At 41.0% G+C, this 27,726-nt stretch overlaps 1 protein-coding gene across 4 annotated transcripts in view; it reads right to left on the bottom strand.

Annotated features, from left to right (window-relative positions):
* The window catches only part of ADAM9 (ADAM metallopeptidase domain 9), a 269,190-nt gene that overhangs the window by 112,016 nt on the left and 129,448 nt on the right, over nt 1-27,726 (bottom strand). For 2 of the 4 annotated variants that reach the window (XM_056570919.1, XM_056570916.1), the window contains exons 21-25: nt 25,966-26,257; nt 25,070-25,137; nt 18,721-19,012; nt 17,825-17,892; nt 6,110-6,784 (exon numbers count right to left, since the gene is read on the bottom strand). In XM_056570919.1, the coding sequence (XP_056426894.1) occupies nt 6,706-6,784; nt 17,825-17,892; nt 18,721-19,012; nt 25,070-25,137; nt 25,966-26,257 (799 nt within the window). In that variant the 3' untranslated portion in view covers nt 6,110-6,705. Of the gene's footprint in view, nt 1-6,109; nt 6,785-17,824; nt 17,893-18,720; nt 19,013-25,069; nt 25,138-25,965; nt 26,258-27,726 lie in introns of those variants that run through there. The other 2 variants (XM_056570915.1, XM_056570914.1) reach the window with 1 other exon arrangement.

Raw genomic sequence — 27,726 nt, 5'->3', positions numbered from 1 at the left:
ATCAACTGGCTCCAGAAAGTTAAACAGATTTGTAAATTACTTCTATTAAAAATCTTACTCCTGCCATTAGTTATCAGCTGCTGAAGTTGAGGTGTTCTTTTCTGTCTGACCACAGTGCTCTCTGCTGACACCTCCGTCTGTCTCAGGAACTGTCCAGAGCAGGAGAGGTTTGCTACAGGGATTTGCTCCTACTCTGGACAGTTCCTGAGACAGACAGAGGTGTCCACAGAGAGTACTGTGGTCAGACAGAATGGAACAATTCAACTTCAGCAGCTGATAAGTACTGGTAGGATTAATTCCTACTTCTACAAACACTATAATAGTGTTAAAATAGTACTGGTTCCATGGAGTCATATGGTGTATCACACGGTACATCTACAGCCTACGTCTCAGAACCATAGACCTCAGCTGTTGCAAAACAACAACTGCCAATGGTTGTCCGGGAATGCTGGGAGTTGTAGCTGGAGGTCCGGGCATGCTGGGAGTTGTAGCTGGAGGTCCGGGCATGCTGGGAGTTGTAGCTGGAGGTCCGGGCATGCTGGGAGTTGTAGCTGGAGGTCCGGGCATGCTGGGAGTTGTAGCTGGAGGTCCACAGCTTGGAAACCACTGATCTACAGTGGTAAACAGGATGAGGCAATGCAGTCTGCCACTGTACAGAGTCTACCAGTCATGGAGTGTACATTACATGATCCTTTTCAGACTAGCCGAAATGCTCAATGTAAACACGACTTTAACCCCTTAAGGACCAGGCCATTTTACACCTTAGGACCAGAGCGTTTTTTGCACATCTGACCACTGTCACTTTAAACATTAATAACTCTGGAATGCTTTTAGTTATCAATCTGATTCTGAGATTGTTTTTTCGTGACATATTATACTTTAACATAGTGGTAAAATTTTGTGGTAACTTGCATCCTTTCTTGGTGAAAAATCCCAAAATTTCATGAAAAATTTGAAAATTTAGCATTTTTCTAACTTTGAAGCTTTCTGCTTGTAAGGAAAATGGATATTCAAAATATATTTTTTTTATTCACATTTCCAATATGTCTACTTTATGTTTGCATCATAAAATGGACGTGTTTTTACTTTTGGAAGACACCAGAGGGCTTCAAAGTTCAGCAGCACTTTTCAATTTTTCACAAAATTTTGAACCTCGCTTTTTTTCAGAGACCAGTTCAGGTTTGAAGTGGATTTGAAGGGTCTTCCCATTAGAAATACCCCACAAATGACCCCATTATAAAAACTACACCCCCCAAAGTATTCAAAATGACAATCAGTAAGTGTTTTAACCCTTTAGGTGTTTCACAGGAATAGCAGCAAAGTGAAGGAGAAAATTCACAATCTTTATTTTTTACACTCGCCTGTTCTTGTAAACCCAATTTTTGAATTTTTACAAGCGGTAAAAGGAGAAAATGTATACTTATATTTGTAGCCCAATTTCTCTCGAGTAAGCACATACCTCATATGTCTATGTAAAGTGTTCGGCGGGCGCAGTAGAGGGCTCAGAAGCGAAGGAGCGACAAGGGGATTTTGGAGAGTAAGTTTTTCAGAAATGGTTTTTGGGGGGCATGTTGCATTTAGGAAGCCCCTATGGTGCCAGAACAGCAAAAATAACTCACATGGCATACCATTTTGGAAACTAGACCCCTTGGGGAACGTAACAAGGAATAAAGTGAGCCTTAATACCCCACAGGTGTTTCACGACTTTTGCATATGTAAAAAAAATTTAAAAAAATTTCACTAAAATGTGTGTTTCCCCCCCAAATTTCACATTTTTGCAAGGGTTAATAGCAGAAAATACCCCCCAAAATTTGTAACCCCATCTCTTCTGAGTATGGACGCACCCCATAAGTTGGCATGAAGTGCATTACGGGCGAACTACAATGCTCCGAAGAGAAGGAGTGATATTTGACTTTTTGAGAGCAAATTTTGCTCGGGGGGCATGTCGCATTTAGGAAGCCCCTATGGTGTCAGAACAGCAAAAAAAAAAAACACATGGCACACCATTTTGGAAACTAGACCCCTTGAGGAACGTAACAAGGAATAAAGTGAGCCTTAATACCCCACACGGGTTTCACGACTTTTGCATATGTAAAAAAAATATATATTTTTTTTTCACTAAAATGTGTGTTTCCCCCCAAATTTCACATTTTTGCAAGGGTTAATAGCAGAAAATACCCCCCAAAATTTGTAACCCCCATCTCTTCTGAGTATGGAGGTACCCCATAAGTGGACCTGAAGTGCACTATGGGAGAACTACAATGCTCAGAAGAGGAGGAGCACCATTGAGCTTTTGGAAAGAGAATTTGTTTGGAATGGTAGTCAGGGGCCATGTGCATTTACAAAGCCCCCCGTGGTGCCAGAACAGTGGACCCCCCCCCCCACATGTGACCCCATTTTGGAAATTAAACCCCTCACAGAATTTAATAAGTGGTGCAGTGAGCATTTACACCCCACTGGCGTTTGACAGATCTTTGGAACAGTAAGCTGTGCAAATGGAAAATTAAATTTTTCATTTTCACGGATCACTGTTCCAAAAATCTGTCAGACACCTGTGGGGCGTAAATGCTCACTGCGCCCCTTATTACATGAGGGGTGTAGTTTCCAAAATGGGGTCACATATGGGGGGGGGGTCCATTGTTCTGGTACCATGGGGGGCTTTGTAAACACAAGTGGCCTTCAATTCCGGACAAATTTTCTCTTCAAAATCCCAATGGCGCTCCTTCTCTTCTGAGCATTGTAGTGTACCCATAGAGCACTTTACATCCACATATGGGGTATGCTCTTACTCAGAAGAAATTGGGTTACAAATTTTGGGGGGCTTTTTTTTATTTTCCCTTGTGAAAATGAAAAATTTAGGGTGACACCAGCATTTTAGTGAAACATTTTTTTTTTTCATTTTCCCATCCAACTTTAATGAAAATTTGTCAAACACCTGTGGGGTGTTCAGGCTCACTATACCCCTTGTTACGTTTCGTGAGGGGTGTCGTTTCCAAAATTGGGTCACATGTGGGTATTTATTGTTTTGTGTTTATGTCAGAACCACTGTAAAATCAGCCACCCCTGTGCAAATCACCAATTTAGGCCTCAAATGAACATAGTGCGCTCTCACTCCTGAGCCTTGTTGTGCGTCCGCAGAGCATTTTATGCCCACATATGGGGTATCTCCGTACTCAGGAGAAATTGTGTTACAAATTTTGGGGTTCTTTTTTCCTTTTACCTCCCGTGAAAATAAAAAGTAAAGGACAACACCAGCATGTTAGTGTAAAAAATTTTTTTTTTTTTACACTAACAGGCTGGTGTAGACCCCAACTTTTCTTTTTCATAAGGGGTAAAAGGAAAAAAAGCCCCCAAAATTAGTAGTGCAATTTCTCCTGAGTACGGAAATACCCCATATGTGGCACTAAACTGTTTCCTTGAAATACGACAGGGCTCCGAAGTGAGAGAGCGCCATGCGCATTTGAGGACTAAATTAGGGATTGCACAGGGGTGGACATAGGGGTATTCTACGCCAGTGATTCCCAAACAGGGTGCCTCCAGCTGTTGCTAAACTCCCAGCATGCCTGGACAGTCAGTGGCTGTCTGGAAATGCTGGGAGTTGTTGTTTTGCAACAGCTGGAGGCTCTGTTTTGGGAACACTGCCGTACAATACGTTTTTTATTTTTTATTAGGGGGACAGTGTAAGGGGGTGTATATGTTGTGTTTTACTCTTTATTATGTGTAAGTGTAGTGTAGTGTTTTTAGGGTACGTCCACACTGGCGGGTTTACAGTGAATTTACCGCTAGGAGTTTGCGCTGCGGTGAAAAATTTGCCACAGCCCAAACTTGAAGCAGAAAACTTACTGTAAACCCGCCAGTGTGAATGTACCCTGTACGTTCACATGGGGGAGGTTGGGGGGCAAACCTCCAGCTGTTTCAAAACTACAACTCCCAGCATGTACTGACAGACCGTGCATGCTGGGAGTTGTACTTTTGCAACAGCTGGAGGCACACTAGTTGGAAAACCTTCAGTTAGGTTCTGTTACCTAACTCAGTATTTTCCAACCAGTGTGCCTCCAGCTGTTGCAAAACTTCAACTCCCAGCATGTACTGATCGCCGAAAGGCATGCTGGGAGATATAGTTATGCAACAGCTGGAGGTACACAACTACAACTCCCAGCATGCAGAGACAGCTGTTTGCTGTTTAGGCTTGCTGGGAGTTGCAGTTTTGCAACATCTGGAGAGCTATAGTTTAGAGACCACTGCACAGTGGTCTCCAAACTGTGGACCTCCAGATGTTGCAAAACTACAACTCCCAGCATGCCCAGACAGCAAACTGCTGTCTGGGCATGCTGGGAGTTGTAGTTTTGCAAGATCTGGAGGTGCACAGTATAGAGATCACTTTGCAGTGGTCTCAAACTGTAGACCTCCAGCTGTTGCAAAACTGCAACTCCCAGCAAGCCTAAACAGCTCTCTGGGCATGCTGGGAGTTGTAGTTTTGCAACATCTGGAGGGTTACAATTTAGAGACCACTTTAGTGGTCTCAGACTGTAGCCCTCCAGATGTTGCTAAGTAACTCACCGGCTTTCGTTGGATCCAGGGAGCTGCGTCGCGGTCCTCTTCTTCCGCCGATCGTCGCCCGCTGCCGCCGCTGATCGTCGCCGCTGCCGTCGCTGATGGGTAAGTGGATCTTCGGCGCCGGTCCCTGTCGGTTTCCCCGTCCTGCCCCGCCTATTGTGGGAGGGCAGGACGGGGAAACCGAAAGTAAACCCCTCCCGCCCCCGATCTGCTATTGGTGGTCACGTCTAGACCGCCAATAGCAGAGATAGGAGGGGTGGCAACCCTGCCACCTCACTCCTATTGCTACAGGGGGATCGTGGTGTCTAGGACACCCGCGATCCCCCTTCTATTCCGGGTCACCGGGTCACCATAGACCCGTATGACCCGGAATCGGCGCAAATCGCAAGTGTGAATTCACTTGCGATTTGCGCCGATCGCCGACATGGGGGGGGGTCTAATGACCCCCCTGGGCATTTGCACGGGGTGCCTGCTGATAGATATCAGCAGTCACCCCGGCGCGATCCCCGCCCGGCGCGCGGCGGGGACCGAAATTCCCACGGGCGTACAGGTACGCCCTTGGTCCTTAAGTACCAGGGAGCAAAGGCGTACCTGTACGCCCTTGGTCCTTAAGGGGTTCAGATCCCTGTTGGCAATTTCATGTCCTTAAAAAGTCTTTACTGTAGATTTTCAGGTAGTCCTTTCTAAATTAATATTTTACATCCAAATAACCTATTTTTTAGTTCTGAGAAACACCATATCAATGCATTTAGTTAGATGGTAAATAACACTCTACTGATAGATGTCAACCAAACCATAAACATGTTCTACATTTAAAATATAGCAGAAAATACATAAAGAGAAGATGTGAGAAAAAAGCAGGCAAGGGTGGGGGAGGGAGGAGGCATGCATGCTGCAGATGAACTGCCTCCTTCCTCCCCCACCCCTACCTATTTAGCTTCTAGCCCTGTACCTCAGTCAGTCAAGATAGGGAGACGAGATGCATACATGTGTGCTACAGCTGGGCACATACTTCTGAACATGATATAGAGCCCACAGATTCACTTTAATGTTCTTAGTATTCTCATAAATGCGCTTCATTCGGCATCTAAAGTGTCTACTTCACAGTATAACAATTCATATGGCAGAGTCAGATCTGGGTCACAATGGCGGACAGTGGAACCATGAACATTATAACGCAGCCTAAAGGAGGCGAGAAGCAAAATAAGGGAATACTGGGTCTCTCTCATATATATATATATATATATATATATATATATATATATATATATATATATACATATACATACATACACGTATATATAGTTGGAAGCAAAATGGGGGTCATATATGTTAGAACTAGTGCAAATAATAACAGAGCGGTGTCGATCATAGGAACCAGACACCGGACGTCATGTTAAAAGGAAAGTATTGCATTTTCTTTTGAAGTTTCTTTTGAAGTCATATTTTCATAAATAAGACTTTATCATGAACAGCGGGTCAATAATATTAGTGGGGGTCATAGACTGCAAACTCCAAAAATTTGGAGGGGTTTGGGGGGGGGGGGGTTCTCAAGCCCTATGTTCATGGACCATACAGTTAACTTCTATAGTTAACTTAATGTATTTGTCACATGTCAGCTAAATATGGAGGATACCTTTAAAATTCACATTATTTTATTTATTTCTTAGGGTTATCTCCACCTTCACAATTTTCTTGTATTGATCTAATTCACCTAAAATAAAAAAATGCTAATAAAAAGTGGAGGACAGATAGAGGAGGACGTGACTGCAGAATCGGACTACGCAGGGTTTGTCTGTAGTCTGTTACCATGGAGACACATCTCTCTGCATAGGATGAAGCTAAGAAGAGGACTGAAAATCCAGTGTGGGAAAAGCGAAGAAATCAAGCGGATGTTTATGGGGAATACATAGCGTGACATCAAACATGGCCCAGTATAGGGTCATATACAGAGGAGAGGATGTTCTGTGGCTCAAAAAAAACTTCGTTAAGATCTTCTTTCTTGCGAAATCCTTCAAAATTCTATTTTCTGGTTCTGGATAGCAATCTCTTTTATTGTCTCCCAAGCATGAGAAAAAGTTGTGTCTCTTGGAAACACGGATGTACCTAGTAATAAAGTCAGATAGAAAGGCTACGCAGAAAGCAGCGTTATACCGGAGGGGCAGGCGGGGGGCGTGGTGGGGAGATGTTGGGATGTGCGGTATCTCTTTGGTGGGGAAGCGGAGGCCTGGAAAGATAATAAATATGGATAAATTAACATGACTAATTCATTATCTTCTGTTTTTCAAAGATCAATAGACAACACAATATACAGTGAAATAACCCCCTCTTTGATAAGAAACCCCCCCCCTTACACAGATCAGATTTTCACTTTCACATTTACAGTACAGTGACCCCCTCGACCTACGATGGCCCTGACTGTATTACTCATTCTCTAAGAAGACCCCCTGCCCCAATTTAGGGTGGTGGTCTCAAAGAGGATTCGTTGTATTAGCATTTACTCTGTCCTGCTGGGGTAAACTGTACTCTGTAGCCCCTCATCCAAAATGAAAGTTCTGTGAACACCCTGTATACAGGGCCACAATTTGAACTTATGGGCACTGTCACTTGGAAAAATTTGTCATAGCGACATATGTCAAAATTGTAGCAAAGTGAAGCATGCAGCCACACGGGCTTCTCCCGGCTCGTTCTCCTGATCAGTGGAGGTCTGAACACTCAGACCCCCGCCAATCAAAACTTTCGACATGTTGCTAGGACATGTCAAAAGTTTTTAACCTCTTAAGGATCCAGGGAGTACCTGTACGTCCTGAGTCCGCTCCCATTCTAACAACAGCCGGGACCCGTGGCTAATAGCGCGCGGCACTGATTGTGGTGCCGCGCACTATTAACCCTTTAGACGCTTTGTTCAAAGTTGATTGCAGCGTCTAAAGTGAAGTAAACTACCCCCTGCTAGCTCATCGGGCTGTTCGGGACCGCTGCAGCGAAATCGCAGTGTCCCGAACAACTTAAAGACAGCAGGAGGGTCCCCTTAACTGCCTCCTGGTGTCCGATCGCCGAATAGCTGCTCAGTGCCTGAGATCCAGGCATGAGCAGTCAAGCGGCAGAATCACCGATCACTGGTTTCCTATGAGAATGTAAAAGATCAGTGTGTGCAGTGTTATAGGTCCCTATGGGAGCTATAACATTGCAAAAAAAAAAAGTTAAAAAATAAAATGTTAATAAAGGTCATTTAACCCCTTCCCTAATAACAGTTTGAATCACCCCCTTTTCCCATTGTAAATAAATAAAAATAAACATATATGGTATCGCCGCATGCGGAAATGTCCGGATTATAAAAAATATATTATTAATTAAACCGCATGGTCAATGGTGTACGCGCAAAAAAATTCCAAAATAGTGTATTTTTGGTCACTTTTTATATCATGAAAATATGAATAAAAAGTGATCAATAAGTCCAATCAATATAAAAACTTCAGATCACAGTGCAAAAAATGAGCCCTCATACCGCCCCATACGCGGAAAAATAAAAAAGTTATAGGGGTCAGAAGATGACAATTTTAAACATATAAATTTTCCTGCATGTAGTTATGATTTTTTCCAGAAGTACGACAAAATCAAACCTATATAAGTAGGGTATTATTTTAACCGTATGGACCTACAGAATAAAGATAAGGTGTCATTTTTACCGAAAAATGTACTGTGTAGAAATGGAAGCCCCCAAAAGTTACAAAATAGCGTTTTTTTTTTTTTTTCAATTTTGTCTCACAATGATTTTTTTTTCCGTTTACCGTATATGTTTGGGTAAAATGACTGATGTCACTGCAAAGTAGAATTGGTGGCGCAAAAAATAAGCCATAATATGGATTTTTAGGTGCAAAATTGAAAGAGTTATGATTTTTTTAAAGGTAAGGAGGAATAAACGAAAGTGCAAAAACGGGAAAACCCCGGGTCCTTAAGGGGTTAAGTGACTTTAACCCCTTAAGGACCAAGCCCATTTTGACCATAAGGACCAGGACAATTACATTTTTTCCTTTTTGGTTTCTTCCTCCTTGTCTTTTAAAAATCATAACTCTTTTATAGTTTCATCCACAGACTAGTATGAGGGCTTGTTTTTTGCGAGATCAGTTGTACTTCGTAATTACAATCACTCATTTTACCATTAAATGTATGGCACAACCAAAAAATACTATTTGTGTGGGGAAATTAAAAAGAAAAAAAAAGGTTTTCGTTTTCACGCTGTACAATTTACGGTAAAAATGATACGTGTTCTTTATTCTGTGGGTCAATATGATTAAAATGATACCCATGATTATATACTTTTCTATTACTGTTGTTCTTAAAAAAAATTGCAAACTTTTAAACCAAATTAGTACGTTTAAAATCCCCCTATTTTGACGACCTATAACTTTTTAATTTTTCTGTATAAGTGGCGGTATGAGGGCTCATTTTTTGCATTGGATCTGTACTTTTTATTGATACCACATTTGTGTATATAAAACTTTAAGGGGTACTCCGGTGAAAACCTTTTTTCTTTTAAATCAACTGGTGCCAGAAAGTTAAACAGATTTGTAAATTATATCAAGAATAGAAAAAATTGGGGTATGTGCAGCTCACAAAATAAATTAGTCGAGGCTATATGGAAAGTATTTACACCAAAAAAATACCAATATAAAATAATGTATAAGAGGAAAAAAGGGGTACCAAATGCCTCTAGACTAATACCATAAATGGTACATGATGATATAAATTACAGAAAAAATAAAGTCGGACTGTGCGTCACTTTAAATGATGTACAAAATTTAATATAAAATAATTACAAATGAGACATAAAATAAATATAAATAATATAAATCAAATACATAAATATCTCCTTCCACAGGGCCATTGTGGGGAGGTAATGATATTATAATAAAATGGATATTTTAAAATCCGCATGTATACTATATTCTTCCGCTACTCCAATCTTGTGCAAACCGGCATAATTCACTTTTTATAAAGTGCACTCCGTAATCGTAAAGTTTGAAACAGTTCATAAAATGGTATAGTTACCAACTCCCATAGATGATGGGATTTTTGGCTGGACGTCCGAGAGATAGATGGCAAGTGCTGTGGAGGCTGTGTCCAGCGCTGGCATGCGCTTGCGGTGACGGGCCCGATTGCCACAGGCCGAGGAGAAGTCACCGGTCACGAAGTAACTCCGGAGATGGAAGCACACTCGGAGACAGATGGATCTACTCCGGGAACAAAGGAAGGCCTCGTGGAGGATCTCTCGGCGTCTGGTGGTATGGCAGATGGAATGCAGCCAGGTGTAGAAACAGCAGATGACGGAGTTTGACAGGAGTGGTATCGGAGGTAAGGAATAGCGGTTTGTGGATTGTGGTGGTCATGCGGTAATAGTCTCCTTCTCTAGACGCGTTTCAGGGTACTTTGTAGACGACCCTTTCCTCAGTAGAGATATCTTAAACAGTGAAGCTCAAAGTCATTTTATACATGTTACCTGTCTGATTGTAGCAGGTGTGTTTCTGTTTAGATCTTCCACAAATAGCGGAATGGAATGGAAACCAAAGGGTTGTTTCATCTTGATAGAACAGTGTTCACATTTAGCATCAGTATGCATGCGTTCTTACTTAGATATAATGTCATATATATTGTAGACATCAAGAATGATAAATGTAACAAACAATAAGATATGCAGATAAAGTAAAATGGAAAAGAAAAGAAAATAATAAAAATAAATAAAAATAAAGATGAAAATAAAAATAAATACAAATAAGAATAAATAAAGGTAATAATAATAATAATAGTAGTAAAATGGAAATAAAAAATATATAAAAAGGAAGATGATAAAATAAAAGAAAATGAAAATAAAAAATGAAAAAAGAAAATAAATATGTTTAAAGAGATGAAAAAATAAATATAGAGTCAGTAAACACAATTAATACACAAAATGGTTAAGGGATGGCTTGTCACGCAGAGCAAAAATAGAGTGGGTCCAGCTCCCCCATGGGGGCCCCAATAATGAAAAGGAAAGGGGCCCCCATGGGGAGAGCGAGACACACACTACAGAAATCCAAAAAGTTCAAAATTTGAGTTCAGGCCATTCAGCTCTAAAGAGTTAAATTCATAGATCTTCTGACTTTCGGCCTTAGACATTTTAACAATGAAGCTACCTCCTCTCCAATCTTTCTTAATAGTTTGTAGACCTGTATAGAAGAAAGTGGTAATTTCTTTATTATGAAATTTTGCAAAATGAGCTGATAAAGGGTGTTTTAAGTTTCCATTTTTTATATTTGTTAAATGTTCAGCAATTCTGACCTTTAGTGGTCTTTTTGTTCTCCCAATGTATTGTTTCATACATCCACACTGTATCAGATATAGTACTCCACTTGTGTGACACGAGATGTGTTCTTTAATAGTCCATTTAAAGTCAGTAGTACATGATGAAATTTCTATCGTTTTTTTAGGGCCTTTCACCTTCACACAGTTGGGGCATATTCCACATCTTAAAAAATCCTTTTGTGTTTAACCACGTCTCAGACACATTATGGGTTTTTATGGGGGGTTTAATACTTGGTGCAATCGTAATCCCCAAATTCGGGGCTTTTTTATATACAATAGGAGCTCGGTCTGGCAGCAATCCTCCTATGTCTTTGTCCTGTTTAACCATATTCAAGTGCTTATTAATGATTTGTTCAATTTTTTTATATTCGTGATTATAAGGTAAAATTAATTTGATTGAATGTTCTGTAGATATAATGTCATTTTCTTTTGGTGTGAAAAATGTGGTCCTATCTAGGAGTTTGACGTGGTTAAGGGACTGGGTCAGAAGTGTGTCCGGATAATTTTGATCTTTGAAGAGAGATATCATATCTTCTGCTTCTTCCAGAAAAGTATTATTGGACGTACAATTAGGTTTTAAACGACAAAACTGTCCTTTAGGGATATTTGTAAGCCAACTAGATAGATGGCAACTGGTATAATCAATATAGCTGTTTTTTGTAGTAGGTTTTTTATAAGTATTACAATTTAACCTAGTTTTATCCGGACACACTTTTATCTCCAAGTCAAGAAAAGTGACAGACACACAAGAGTTTAACCCCTTAACGATGCAGGACGTATGTTTACGCATCATATCGCGTCGGTCCCGGCGCTCATCAACGGCCGGGACCCGCAGCTAATACCACACATCGCCGATCGCGGTGATGTGCGGTATTAACCTTTTAGAAGCGGCGGTCAAAGCTGACCGCCGCTTCTAAAGTGAGAGTGAAAGTGACCCGGCTGCTCAGTCGGGCTGTTCGGGACCGCCGCGGTGAAATCGCGGCGTCCCGAACAGCTGACAGGACACCGGGAGGGCCCTTACCTGCCTCCTCGGTGTCCGATCGGCGAATGACTGCTCCGTGCCTGAGATCCAGGCAGGAGCAGTCAAGCGCCGATAACACTGATCACAGGCGTGTTAATATACGCCTGTGATCTGTGTAAAAGATCAGTGTGTGCAGTGTTATAGGTCCCTATGGGACCTATAACACTGCAAAAAAAAATGTAAAAAAAAGTGTTAATAAAGGTCATTTAGCCCCTTCCCTAATAAAAGTTTGAATCACCCCCCTTTTCCCATAAAATAAAACAGTGTAAAAAAAAATAAACATATGTGGTATCGCCATGTGCGTAAATGTCCAAACTATAAAAATATATCATTAATTAAACCGCACGGTCAATGGCGTACGCGCAAAAAAATTCCAAAGTAAAAAAAAGCGCATTTTTGGTCACTTTTTATACCATTAAAAAATGAATAAAAAGTGATCAAAAAGTCCGATCAAAACAAAAATCATACCGATAAAAACTTCAGATCACGTCGCAAAAAATGAGTCCTCATACCGCCCTGTACGTGGAAAAATAAAAAAGTTATAGGGGTCAGAAGATGACATTTTTAAACGTATAAATTTTCCTGCATGTAGTTATGATTTTTTCCAGAAGTGCGACAAAATCAAACTTATATAAGTAGGGTATAATTTTAACCGTATGGACCTACAGAATAATGATAAGGTGTAATTTTTACCGAAATATGCACTGCGTAGAAACGGAAGCCCCCAAAATTTACAAAATGGCGTTTTTTCTTCGATTTTGTCGCACAATGATTTTTTTTCCATTTCGCCGTGCATTTTTGGGTAAAATGACTAATGTCACTGCAAAGTAGAATTGGCGACGCAAAAAATAAGCCATAATATGGATTTTTAGGTGGAAAATTTAAAGGGTTATGATTTTTAAAAGGTAAGGAGGAAAAAACGAAAGTGCAAAAACGGAAAAACCCTGAGTCCTTAGGGGGTTAATGAGTCCTCCGGGTAGACCCATTATATCTGGGATTGGATCTATGACTTCAAATTTGTCCCAATATGTGGACAAATTTTTACAAGATATAGTACAAAGTACCAGATTCTATATTAAAGATACCACCCAAATAGTCAAAATTGTTGAATCATTCAAATGGTCTGATAATCATATCTTGGCCACTCTAGATGTATCATCACTCTATACAAATATACGTCACAATTTAGGTCTGGCAGCAATCCAAAGATTTTTACTCAAACACAATCACAAACCCTCACAGATTGAATTTATTCTCACAGCTATTAATTTTATTCTCACCCACAATTATTTTTATTTCAATGGTGATTATTTTTTACAGTTAATCGGTACCGCGATGGGCACTAGATTTGCGCCAAGTTATGCCAATTTGTTTATGGCATCTTGGGAAGAGGATACCATCACCCCCCACCTTGGCGCAAATCTGGTGCTCTGGAGGCGATATATTGATGATATTATTTTAATTTGGGATGGGTCTATCACTGATTTAGAATTATTTATCGATAATTTAAACACTAATACCCACTTTCTTAATTTCACTTCACACATTAGTACACAATCTGTCACTTTTCTTGACTTGGAGATAAAAGTGAGTCCGGATAAAACTAGGTTAAATTGTAATACTTATAAAAAACCTACTACAAAAAACAGCTATATTGATTATACCAGTTGCCATCTATCTAGTTGGCTTACAAATATCCCTAAAGGACAGTTTCGTCGTTTAAAACCTAATTGTACGTCCAATAATACTTTTCTGGAAGAAGCAGAAGATATGATATCTCTCTTCAAAGATCAAAATTATCCGAACACACTTCTGACCCAGTCCCTTAACCACGTCAAACTCCTAGATAGGACCACATTTTTCACAACAAAAGAAAATGACATTATATCTACAGAACATTCAATCAAATTAATTTTACCTTATAATCACGAATATAAAAAAATTTAACAAATCATTAATAAGCACTTGAATATGGTTAAACAGGACAAAGACATAGGAGGATTGCTGCCAGACCGAGCTCCTATTGTATATAAAAAAGCCCCGAATTTGGGGATTACGATTGCACCAAGTATTAAACCCCCCATAAAAACCCATATCTGAGACTTGGTTAAACACAAAAGGATTTTTTAAGATGTGGAATATGCCCCAACTGTGTGAAGGTGAAGGGCCCTAAAAAAACGATAGAAATTTCATCATGTACCACTGACTTTAAATGGACTATTAAAGAACACATCTCGTGTCACACAAGTGGAGTACTATATCTGATACAGTGTGGATGTATGAAACAATACATTGGGAGAACAAAAAGACAACTAAAGGTCAGAATTGCTGAACATTTAACAAATATAAAAAATGGAAACTTAAAACACCCTTTATCAGCTCATTTTGCAAAATTTCATAATAAAGAAATTACCACTTTCTTCTATACAGGTCTACAAACTATTAAGAAAGATTGGAGAGGAGGTAGCTTCATTGTTAAAATGTCTAAGGCCGAAAGTCAGAAGATCTATGAATTTAACTCTTTAGAGCCGAATGGCCTGAACTCAAATTTTGAACTTTTTGGATTTCTGTAGAGTGTGTCTCGCTCTCCCCATGGGGGCCCCTTTCCTTTTCATTATTGGGGCCCCCATGGGGGAGCTGGACCCACTCTATTTTTGCTCTGCGTGACAAGCAATCCCTTAACCATTTTGTGTATTAATTGTTTACTGACTCTATATTTATTTTTTCATCTCTTTATACATATTTATTTTCATTTTCTTTTATTTTATCATCTTCCTTTTTATATATTTTTTATTTCCATTTTACTACTATTATTATTATTATTACCTTTATTTATTCTTATTTGTATTTATTTTTATTTTCATCTTTATTTTATTTATTTATTTTTTTTTATTATTTTTTTCTTTTCCATTTTACTTTATCTGCATATCTTATTGTTTGTTACATTTATCATTCTTGATGTCTACAATATATATGACATTATATCTAAGTAAGAACGCATGCATACTGATGCTAAATGTGAACACTGTTCTATCAAGATGAAACAACCCTTTGGTTTCCATTCCATTCCGCTATTTGTGGAAGATCTAAACAGAAACACACCTGCTACAATCAGACAGGTAACATGTGTAAAATGACTTTGAGCTTCACTGTTTAAGATATCTCTACTGAGGAAAGGGTCGTCTACAAAGTACCCTGAAACGCGTCTAGAGAAGGAGACTATTACCGCATGACCACCACAATCCACAAACCGCTATTCCTTACCTCCGATACCACTCCTGTCAAACTCCGTCATCTGCTGTTTCTACACCTGGCTGCATTCCATCTGCCATACCACCAGACGCCGGGAGATCCTCCACGAAGCCTTCCTTTGTTCCCGGAGTAGATCCATCTGCCTCCGAGTGTGCTTCCATCTCCGGAGTTACTTCGTGACCGGTGACTTCTCTTCGGCCTGTGGCAACCGGGCCCGTCACCGCAAGCGCATGCCAGCGCTGGACACAGCCTCCACAGCACTTGCCATCTATCTCTCGGACGTCCAGCCAAAAATCCCATCATCTATGGGAGTTGGTAACTATACCATTTTATGAACTGTTTCAAACTTTACGATTACGGAGTGCACTTTATAAAAAGTGAATTATGCCGGTTTGCACAAGATTGGAGTAGCGGAAGAATATAGTATACATGCGGATTTTAAAATATCCATTTTATTATAATATCATTACCTCCCCACAAGGGCCCTGTGGAAGGAGATATTTATGTATTTGATTTATATTATTTATATTTATTTTATGTCTCACTTGCAATTATTTTATATTAAATTTTGTACCATTATGGTATTAGTCTAGAGGCATTTGGTACCCCTTTTTTCCTCTTATACAAGATTTGTAAATTACTTCTATTAAAAAATCTTAAAGGAGTACTCCGGCGCGCACTTTTTTCCTTTTATCCCGTCCGGGCTGCAAAATAAAAGAAAACACACTTTCTCTTACCTGCCAACGAGCCCCCGGAGCTCCGGTATGCTCCGGTACACTCCGGTACAGGTATTCGGTCCCCGGGCTGTATTCTTCTTACTTCCTGTTAGGCTGAAGCTCCGTGTGACGTGACGAGCTATCACCGGCCGAGGCGGGACATCGCTGCGGCCGGTGATAGGCTGAAGCTCTGTGTGACGTGCCGGGCTAACAAAGTAAGAAGAATACAGCCCGGGGACCGAACACCTGTACCGGAGCTCCGGGGGCTCGTTGGCAGGTAAGAGAAAGTGTGTTTTCTTTTATTTTGCAGCCCGGACGGGATAAAAGGAAAAAAGTGCGCGCCGGAGTACTCCTTTAATCCTTCCTGTACTTATTAGCTGCTGAATACTACAGAGGAAATTCTTTTCTTTTTGGAATTCTCTCTGATGACATCACGAGCACAGTGCTCTTTGCTGACGTCATTATAATAATAATAACTCTTTATTTATTGTTGTCCTTAGTGGGATTTGAACCGAAGTCCCCAGCACTGCAAGGCAGCAGTGCTAACCACTGAGCCACCATGCTGCCCTTAGCATACATCTGCTATGCACGGTTGCTAAAATGGAAAGAGATGTCAGCAGAGAGCACTGTGCTCGTGATGTCATCAGTGTTCCAAAAAGAAAGGAATTTCCTCTGTAGCATTCATCAGCTAATAAGTACTGGAAGGATTAAGATTATTTAATAGAAGTAATTTACAAATATGTTTAACTTTTTGTCACCAGTCCGGTCTTTTCACCGGAGTACCCCTTTAAGTTAAATTGTGACAAAAAAGCAGCAATTTTGCACTTTTCTTTTTTTTTTTTTACATTCGTGCCGTTCACCGTACGGGATCAATAACATTATATTTTAATAGTTCGGACATTTACGCATGTGGCGAAACCAATTATGTTTACAATTTCTTATATTTTTTTTACACTTTATAGGGGGAAAAATGGGAAAAAAGGACATTTTACATTTTTATTGGGGGGAGGGGATTTTTCAAATTTTTTTCATTTTTTTTTAAACTTTTAATTTTACACTTTAATAGTCCCCATAGGGGACTATTTACAGCAACCATTTGATTGCTAATACTGTTCAGTGCTATGTATAGGGCACAACAATGATCAATGTCATCGGTGATCTTCTGCTCTGGTCTGCTCGATCTCAGACCAGAGCAGAAGACCCGTGAAAGGCAGCGGAGGCAGGTGAGGGGACCAGAGTGTGCCATTCCGATCATCCATATTTCAGACCGCACTCCCGCAGATGCCGTGATCTGTATTGATCACGGTATCAGAAAGGTTAATGGCAGACATCTGTGCGAACAACTCAACTTCAGCAGCTGATAAGTACTGGAAGGATTAAGATTTTTTTATAGAAGTAATTTACAAATCTGTTTAACTTTTTGGAGCCAGTTAATATGAAAAAAAAAATTAAGATTAAGTCTTTTGCTTATCTCTTTTTGCTGATGTGGCATGCATGGGATAGGCTACATTTTGGTTTACAAATGCACAACGATGTGGGTTCTGTAATGCAGCCTACATTTCCCCTAAAACTTCTGGCTGAGGGTCAGGTGTTTAATAACTCCATCTGGTCATCTTATTAAGCTGCTAGTGCTGGAGGTTACCCAGGTTAATTTAGACTCATAAAAGGGTTGGGGTCGATTTACACTCCATGCAGTTTCCAAGTGATTTGTCATTTATAAAGGTGTTTTATGAAGATTTGAAGTCATTAGGCTGAGTTTACTGTCAATATATTCAGACCACAGCTGCCCATAGCATCTAATCAAACTCTAGTTACTATGGGCAACACATTTGCCTTCCACCAGTTTTGATAGATCTCAATACTGTGGCTCAAAAATATTTTCGGGGAAATTTTTTTACTGGAAATTTCCCAAATATTACCTTGATTTTTGGCGACTTACCTAGACGGTGTATGCTGAGGTTGTCTTACTGCATATGTTGAGACAGCAACTTTATTCGGTTGGTAGGACTGTGAAGTAAGAACAGACATAGACCATTACTTCGTTACGGCACAGACTGTGAGGAAGCCGTAGACCAGAATTTCCCAACCAGAGCGCCTCCAGCTGTTGCAAAACTACCACTCCAAGCATGCTGGGAGTGGTAGTTTTACAAGGTTCACATTTGGCAAGTCCAATCCTTTTTTCCTATGTCATCTGTCATCTGAAAGTAAGTACAGCTGTAAACACATAAGATAGACAGCTGGTCCTGCCAAAATCATCACCATCACAAAACTTCTCTCTGGGTTCAGAGGGCCGAAAGTGTGCGGCACATCCATCCCGGGAAACGTACACAGACATTACGCACATTTGAATAATCTGGTGGGCGCTAGGACCTCTTGGAAACGCGGCATCTTAAAAAGAATTTTCGAGCAGAAGCCAAAAAAGAATAGACAATAGACCATTCTTTCTGCAGACATTGGAGTCGGGATTTCCGCGGCATTAAGATCTAAAGATTCTGCTGTGTGCACAGTGCAGCAGAATCCCAAATCAATAGGACTCTGCTGCAGTGGAATATTCCGGCAGAATTCCACATGGACATTCCGCCCTGTGAACATAGCCTTTTACTTATGGACTTGTTTGGTTCTATCCTATTATTATAGATGACATTTCAACTAGGTCTAGGTCTGGCCTTGATTATCATTTATTTAAATGGCCACATGTAATACAACATTTCCCCAGTAGTTGACGCTGCAGGAAAAATGAGCAGCCCACCGTTCCTTAATCACCACCTCAAAAATTACCTGAGGTTTCTTGATTCTTCAGTAAGTGTTCTTAGTATCTTATATTCAGGTACTCACACTTTCATAAGATGATGGGGGGATATTTCTGTTGGGTCCTATAGGTGGCACATTCCTGGGAGGTGCATTCGCTGCAGGGCCCCCGCCTGGTGGTACATTTAGCAGATTTCTCTGTGGTCTTGTATTAGGGAGAAGCCTGGTTGCTAGCACTTGCCATACATTCCGTTGAGCACCTGCCGAGAGACCACTTCTACCTGGTACATTGTTGGGTGCATTTCTCGTCTCTCCAGCTGTTGGAACGGCTCTGCCGGGGACATTCGTGGATTTCTCTCTGTTACCATCGTGGGATGTCCTGTTGATTAATTTGTGTAAATAAGAATCAGATTTCTAATGCAATGTAACCAAACCGTACACAAGCTTCCTCACAGACTCCAACATGTATTATACAGCCGGCTCTCACCAGCTCCTACCCTTCTTTGCCCAGCCTAGCCTGACTCCTGGTCCATCGGGTTTCTCAGAGATTGACAGTGGTTGGGACCTTAAGCGTTTTAGAGTCCTTAGAATGATATGCGCTGTTCCACTGGATTTAGGGGATTTAGTTGCGGTCCAGTAGTCACGATAGCTTTAGCGGGGATTAGTTTAGAACTTATGGTTTAGTTTAGGCTGAGGCCGGTAGGTTTTCTGGCCTAGCGTGTCTTTGAAAGTTGCGCAGATCCGTCCAGCTAGTCCGGCATCCACGAGAGCAGCAACCCAAGAGAGCGATAATTGGCTACAGCTCCCTTATATGGGTAGGGGCTGGACTAGTGCTAATTGGTCCAATACTTCTGTCAATCACCTTCACATAGAATTATGGGTAGCATGTGACCCAAGGACCTCCAAAGGTCCTCTAACATACCATAGTGGAATCAACATAGTCACATGACCGAAGTTCCTGCGACGCTAACAAGGTAAGTATACTATACATTATGAATTTGTGTAGAAAAACAGACATGGTGCACATCTACAATCTTGTATAATGATCTGATTGCTTCTCAGCATAATATCAAAAACTAACAGGTTGTTAGTATACATTTTTGATCAAAAAGCTCAAGCCCACTCGCCACGTCAAGGCCACCTATTTAGAGTGGGTCCCTAACGTCCCTAGCATAAAATGGCGCAGCACTGGGCGGCGACCACCACCGCCGCGACACCAGCGCCCACGGGGGGGGGGGAACGACCCACTGGCAGAGCGGCCCCAATGCCGCTCAAACCAGTCCATGGGCCGCACCCCCGCAGACACGGCGCCATGGCAGCAACGGACGCCGCACAGCACCACACCAGTGTGAACAAGGTGTAATAGCTCACTTACCATAGTCTCCCAGTCAGACTGGGAGGCTGCTAGGAAAGAAATGGCCCATGTGTAGCCAACTACTACTTATATAGGGTTGGGCTGAGGGGGTGGGGAAGAGTGCAGCACATGTTCAAACAAAAAAAAAAAAAGAGGGGATAGAAAACACAGTGTGAATTCGGGTAGAAAAACAGGCATGGTGCACATCTACAATCTTGTATAATAATCTAATTGATTCTCAGCATAATATCAAAAACTAACAGGTTGTTAGTATACATTTTTCATCAAAAAGCACAAGCCCACTCGCCACGTCAAGGCCACCTATTTAGAGTGGGTCCCTAACGTCCCTGTGCGGCGTCCGTTGCTGCCGTGGCGCCGTGTCTGCGGGGAGGTGCGGCCCATAGACTAGTTTGAGTGGCATTGGGGCCGCTCTGCCAGTGGGTCGTTCCCCCCTGTGGGCACTGGTGTCGAGGCGGTGGTGGTCGCCGCCCGTTGCTGCGCCATTTTATGCTAGGGACGTTAGGGACCCACTCTTAAAAGGTGGCCTTGACGTGGCGAGTGGGCTTGTACTTTTTGATCAAAATGTATACTAACAACCTGTTAGTTTTTGATATTATGCTGAGAAGCAATCAGATCATTATACAAGATTGTAGATGTGCACCATGTCTGTTTTTGTACGCGAATTCACACTGTTTTCTATCCCCTCCTTTTTTTTTGTTTGAACATGTGCTGCACTCTTCCCCACCCCCTCAGCCAAACCCTATTTAAGTAGTAGTTAGCTACACATGGGCCATTTCTTTCCTAGCAGCCTCCCAGTCTGACTGGTAGAGCATGGTAAGTGTGCTATTACAACTTGTTCACACTGGTGTGGTGCTGTGCGGCGTCCGTTGCTGCAGTGGCGCCGTGTCTGCGGGGAGGTGCGGCCCATAGACTGGTTTGAGTGGCATTGGGGCCGCTCTGCCAGTGGGTCGTCCCCCCTGTGGGCACTGGTGTCGCGGCGGTGGTGGTCACCGCCCGGTGCTGCTCCATTTTATGCTAGGGACGTTAGGAACCCACTCTAAAAAGGTGGCCTTGATGTGGCGAGTGGGCTTGTACTTTTTGATAAAAAATGTATACTAACAACCTGCTAGTTTTTGATATTATGCTGAGAAGCAATCAGATCATTATACAAGATTGTAGATGTGCACCATGTCTGTTTTTCTACCCGAATTCATACTATACATTATATTAAATACACATTATTAAATATGTAAACATTATAGAATTAGAATAGAAGGAGGCGACTAGGGGCTGTCCCACCTGGGGGACCCTTCCTGAACGTAGGAACTCTGACTTTGGGGACCACTACACATGGTACGGTATGCAATACGGTACCGGGACACCACAAACCCCCTTACTTAAGATAAGTCGGCCTCGACGTCTGTCCCCTAAGACAGAGGGACAAAGTGAAGGTTGATTTATAACAGTCCTGGGCATAACTTTTCAAATGTCCATTAATCAGGCTGTATAACTCTACAAAGCTATATAACTTTTTTTGAGGTACATACATATACATGGGTAAACTCATGAACAGGATTACTTGGTTCATGAATTTGGTAACAGGATGATATTATTATACATGAGATACATCCTACTTAACATCTTTGAATCTCACTAGACTTTTTTTTATCTCACTAGACATTTTTTTTTATGAATCTCACTAGACATTTTTTGCCATATTAGTTACCTGTTTAGTACACTGAGGGTTTTACTGGCTTGCGTGAGGCTTTCTACCAATAAACTGGCTACTAGGGTCCATTGGCTACCCTGTATACAAGGCCACGATTTGAACTTATGGGCACTGTCACTTGGAAAAATTTGTCATAGCGACATATGTCAAAATTGGAGCAAAGTGGAGCATGCAGCCGCACGGGCTTCTCCCGGCTCGTTCTCCTGATCAGTGGAGGTCTGAACAGTCAGACCCCCGCCAATCAAAACTTTTGACATGTTGCTAGGACAAGTCAAAAGTTTTTAACCTCTTAAGGATTCAGGGCGTACCTGTACGTCCTGAGTCCGCTCCCATTCTAACAACAGCCGGGACCCGTGGCTAAGAGCGCGCGGCACTGATTGCGGTGCCGCATGCTATTAACCCTTTAGACGCTTTGTTCAAAGTTGATTGCAGCGTCTAAAGTGAAAGTAAACTACCCCCTGCTAGCTCAGCGGGCTGTTCGGGACCGCTGCAGCGAAATCGCAGCGTCCCGAACAACTTTAAGACAGCAGGAGGGTCCCCTTAACTGCCTCCTGGTGTCCGATCGCCGAATTGCTGCTCAGTGCCTGAGATCCTGGCAGGAGCAGTCAAGTGGCAGAATCAATGATCAATGGTTTCCTATGAGAAACCATTGATCAATGTAAAAGATTAGTGTGTGCAGTGTTATAGGTCCCTATGGGAGCTCTAACATTGCAAAAAAATATATATAAAAGTAAAAAAAAAAAAAAAAAGTTAATAAAGATCATTTAACCCCTTCCCTAATAACAGTTTGAATCACCCCCTTTTTCCCATTGTAAATAAATAAAAATAAACATATATGGTATCGCTGCGTGCGGAAATGTTCGGATTTTAAAAATATATCATTAATTAAACCGCATGGTCAATGGTGTACGCGCAAAAAAAATCCAAAAATTGTGTATTTTTGGTCACTTTTTATATCATGAAAAATGAATAAAAAGTGATCAATAAGTCCAATCAATATAAAAACTTCAGATCACGGTGCAAAAAAATGAGCCCTCATACCGCCCCATACGCGGAAAAATAAAAAAGTTATAGGGGTCAGAAGATGACAATTTTAAACATATACATTTTCCTGCATGTAGTTATGATTTTTTCCAGAAGTACGACAAAATCAAACCTATATAAGTAGGGTATCATTTTAATCGTATGGGCAATTTCATTTTGGCATTTTCGTTTTTTCCTCCTTGTCTTCTAAAAATCGTAATTCTTATAGTTTCATCCACAGACTAGTATGAAGGCTTGTTTTTTGCGAGATCAGTTGTACTTCGTAATTACATCACTCATTTTACCATAAAATGTATGGCACAACCAAAAAATACTATTTGTGTGGGGAAATTAAAAAGAAAAAAAAAAAAGGTTTTCGTTTTCACGCCGTATAATTTACGGTAAAAATGATACGTGTTCTTTATTCTGTCGGTCAATATGATTAAAATGATACCCATGATTATATACTTTTCTATTACTGTTCTTAAAAAAAATTGCAAACTTTTAAACCAAATTAGTACGTTTAAAATCCCCCAATCTTGACAACCTATAACTTTGAGGGCTCATTTTTTGCATTGGATCTGTACTTTTTATTGATACCACATTTGTTTATATAAAACTTTAAGGGGTACTCCGGTGAAAACCTTTTTTCTTTTATATCAACTGGTGCCAGAAAGTGAAACAGATTTGTAAATTACTTCTATTAAAAAAATCTTAATCCTTCCTGTACTTATTAGCTGCTGAATACTACAGAGGAAATTCTTTTCTTTTTGGAATTCTCTCTGATGACATCACGAGCACAGTGCTCTTTGCTGACGTCAATATAATAATAATAACTAATTATTTATTGTTGTCCTTAGTGGGATTTGAACCCAAGTCCCCAGCACTGCAAGGCAGCAGTGCTACCAATGAGCCACCATGCTGCCCGTAGCATACATCTGCTATGCACGGTTGCTAAAATGGACAGAGATGTCAGCAGAGAGCACTGTGCTCATGATGTCATCAGTGTTCCAAAAAGAAAGGAATTTCCTCTGTAGCATTCAGCAGCTAATTAGTACTGGAAGGATTAAGATTTTTTCAATAGAAGTAATTTACAAATATGTTTAACTTTCTGGCACCAGTTGATTTAAAAGAAAAAAGGTTTTCACCGGAGTACCCCTTTAAGTTAAAATGTGACAAAAAAAGCAGCAATTTAGCACTTTTCTTTTTTTTACATTCGCACTGTTCACTGTACGGGATCAACATTATATTTTAATAGTTCGGACATTTACGCATGCGGCAAAACCAATTATGTTTATAATTTCTTATATTTTGTTTTTACACTTTATAGGGGTAAAAATGGGGAAAAGAGGACAAGAGAACATTTTACATTTTTATTGGGGGGAGGGGATTTTTCAAATTGTTTTCATTTTTTTTTTTACTTTTATTTTTACACTTTAATAGTCCCCATAGGGGACTATTTATAGCAACCATTTGATTGCTAATACTGTTCAGTGCTATGCATAGGGCACAACAATGATCAGTGTCATCGGTGATCTTCTGCTCTGGTCTGCTCGATCTCAGACCAGAGCAGAAGACCCGTGAAAGGCAGCGGAGGCAGGTGAGGGGACCTCAGTGTGCCATTCCGATCATCCATATTTCAGACCGCACTCCCGCAGATGCCGTGATCTGTATTGATCACGGTATCAGAAAGGTTAATGGCAGACATCTGCTGACACCTCTGTCTGTCTCAGACAGAAAAGAACAACTCAACTTCAGCAGCTGATAAGTACTGGAAGGATTAAGATTTTTTATAGAAGTAATTTACAAATCTGTTTAACTTTTTGGAGCCACTTAATATGAAAAAAAAAAGTCTTTTGCTTATCTCTTTTTGCTGATGTGGCATGCATGGAATAGGCTACATTTTGGTTTACAAATGCACAACGATGTGGGTTCTGTAAAGCAGCCTACATTTTCCATAAAACCTCTGGCTGAGGGTCAGGTGTTTAATCACTCCATCTGGCCATCTTATAAAGCTGCTAGTGCTGGAGATTACCCAGGTTAACTTAGACTCATAAAAGGGTTGGGGTCGATTTACACTCCATGCAGTTTCCAAGTGATTTGTCATTTATAAAGGTGTTTTATGAAGATTTGAAGTCATTAGCCTGAGTTCACTGTCAATATATTCAGACCACAGCTGCCCATAGCATCTAATCAAACTCTAGTTACTATGGGCAACACATTTGCCTTCCACCAGTTTTGATAGATCTCAACACTGTGGTCAAAAATATTTTTTGGGAAATTTTTTACTGGAAATTTCCCAAATATTACCTTGATTTTTGGCGACTTACCTAGACGGTGTATGCTGAGGTTGTCTTACTGCATATGTTGAGACAGCAACTTTATACGGTTGGTAGGACTGTGAAGTAAGAACAGACATAGACCATTACTTCGTTACGGCACAGACTGTGAGGAAGCCGTAGACCAGCATTTCCCAACCAGAGCGCCTCCAGCTGTTGCAAAACTACCACTCCAAGCATGCTGGGAGTGGTAGTTTTACAAGGTTCACATTTGGCAAGTCCAATCCTTTTTTCCTATGTCATCTGTCATCTGAAAGTAAGTACAGCTGTAAACACATAAGATAGACAGCTGGTCCTGCCAAAATCATCAGCATCACAAAACTTCTCTCTGGGTTCACAGGGCCGAAAGTGTGCGGAACATCCATCCCGGGAAACGTAGAAAGACATTACGCACATTTGAATAATCTGGTGGGCGCTAGAACCTCTTGGAAACGCGGCATCTTAAAAAGAATTTTCGAGCAGAAGCCAAAAAAGAATAAACAATAGACCATTCTTTCTGCAGACATTGGAGTCGGGATTTCCGCGGCATTAAGATCTAAAGATTCTGCTGTGAGCACAGTGCAGCAGAATCCCAAATTAATAGGACTCTACTGCAGTGGAATATTCCGGCAGAATTCCGCATGGACATTCCGCCCTGTGAACATAGCCTTTTGCTTATGGACTTGTTTGGTTCTATCCTATTATTATAGATGACATTTCAACTAGGTCTAGGTCTGGCCTTGATTATCATTTATTTAAATGGCCACATGTAATACAACATTTCCCCAGTAGTTGGCGCTGCAGGAAAAATGAGCAGCCCACCGTTCCTTAATCACCACCTCAAAAAATACCTGAGGTTTCTTAATTCTTCAGTAAGTGTTCTTAGTATCTTATATTCAGGTACTCACACTTTCATAAGATGATGGGGGGATATTTCTGTTGGGTCCTATAGGTGGCACATTCCTGGGAGGTGCATTCGCTGCAGGGCCCCCGCCTGGTGGTACATTTGGCAGATTTCTCTGTGGTCTTGTATTAGGGAGAAGCCTGGTTGCTAGCATTTGCCATGCATTCCGTGGAGCACCTGCCGAAACACCACTTCTACCTGGTACATTGTTGGGTGCATTTCTCAGCCCTCCGGCTGTTGGACCGGCTCTGCCGGGGACATTCATGGATTTCTCTCTGTTACCATCGTGGGATGTCCTGTTGATTAATTTGTGTAAATAAGAATCAGATTTCTAATGAAATGTAACCAAACCGTACATGATCTTCCTCACAGACTCCAACATGTATTATACAGCCGGTTCTCACCAGCTCCTACCCTTTTTTGCCCAGCCTAGCCTGACTCCTGGTCCATCGGGCCATCGGGCAGCCATTTTGCTGCCTCTTTAGTTAAAAATGAAAACTTGAAAGTTGTTTTAGATTCTTAAATACAATAACATGTATTTTACTTTTGTGTATATGGGGTGTAGCTGTGCAGTGACTAAAGGGTGTCTGGTTAACCCTTTCTATTCATGACACCAGGATGAGGGCTCCTCTGTAATGCTAGTTCTACCGCAACTCTTCCCAAGAGCGATAGGGAGGTATAGAATAATTGAATGTCCACAACCGGAGAGTTTGCTGAAAACAGTTGGCACTTTACTGAAGATTTTATTCAAGCTTCATAACTGGAACAGTCTCTATACATGCAAAGTTTCTCGGAGATTGACAGTGGTTGGGACCTTAAGCGTTTTAGAGTCCTTAGACTGATATGCGCTGTTCCACTGGATTTAGTTGCGGTTCAGTAGTCACGCTAGCTTTAGCGGGGATTAGTTTAGAACTTACGGTTTAGTTTAGGCTGAGGCCAGTAGGTTTTGCGGCCTAGCGTGTCTTTGAAAGTTGCGCAGATCCGTCCTGCTAGTCTGGCATCCACGAGAGCAGCAACCCAAGAGAGCGATAATTGGCTACAGCTCTCTTATATGGGCAGGGGCTGGACTAGTGCTAATTGGTCCAATACTTCAGTCAATCACCTTCACATAGAATTATGGGTAGCATGTGACCCAAGGACCTCCAAAGGTCCTCTAACATACCATAGTGGAATCAACATAGTCGCATGACTGAGGGTCCTACGACGCTAACAAGGTAAGTATACTATACATTATATTAAATACACATTAAATATGTAAACATTATAGAATTAGAATAGAAGGAGGCGACTAGGGGCTATCCCACCTGGGGGACCCTACCTGAACATAGGAACTCTGACTTTGGGGACCACTACACATGGTACGGTATGCAATACAGTACCGGGACACCACAAACCCCCTTATTTAAGATAAATTGGCCTCTACGTCTGTCACAGAGACAGAGGGATGAAGTGAAGGTTGATTTATAACAGTCCTGGGCATAACTTTTCAAATGTCCATTAATCAGGCTGTATAACACTACAAAGCTATTTAACTTTTTTTGAGGTACATACATATCCATGGGTAAACTCATGAACAGGATTACTTGGTTCATGAATTTGTTAACAGGATGATATTATTATACATGAGATACATCCTACTTAACATTTTTGAATCTCACTAGACATTTTTTTAATCTCACTAGACATTTTCTTTTTATGAATCTCACTAGACATTTTTTGCCATATTAGTTACCTGTTTAGTACACTGAGGGTTTTACTGGCTTGC

This window comes from Hyla sarda, chromosome 4 (assembly GCF_029499605.1).
Source record: "Hyla sarda isolate aHylSar1 chromosome 4, aHylSar1.hap1, whole genome shotgun sequence".
Classification (NCBI taxonomy): Eukaryota; Metazoa; Chordata; class Amphibia; order Anura; family Hylidae; genus Hyla; species Hyla sarda.
The sequence above is the reverse complement of the archived record's forward strand: the minus strand, read 5'-3'. Positions and strand labels throughout refer to the sequence as shown.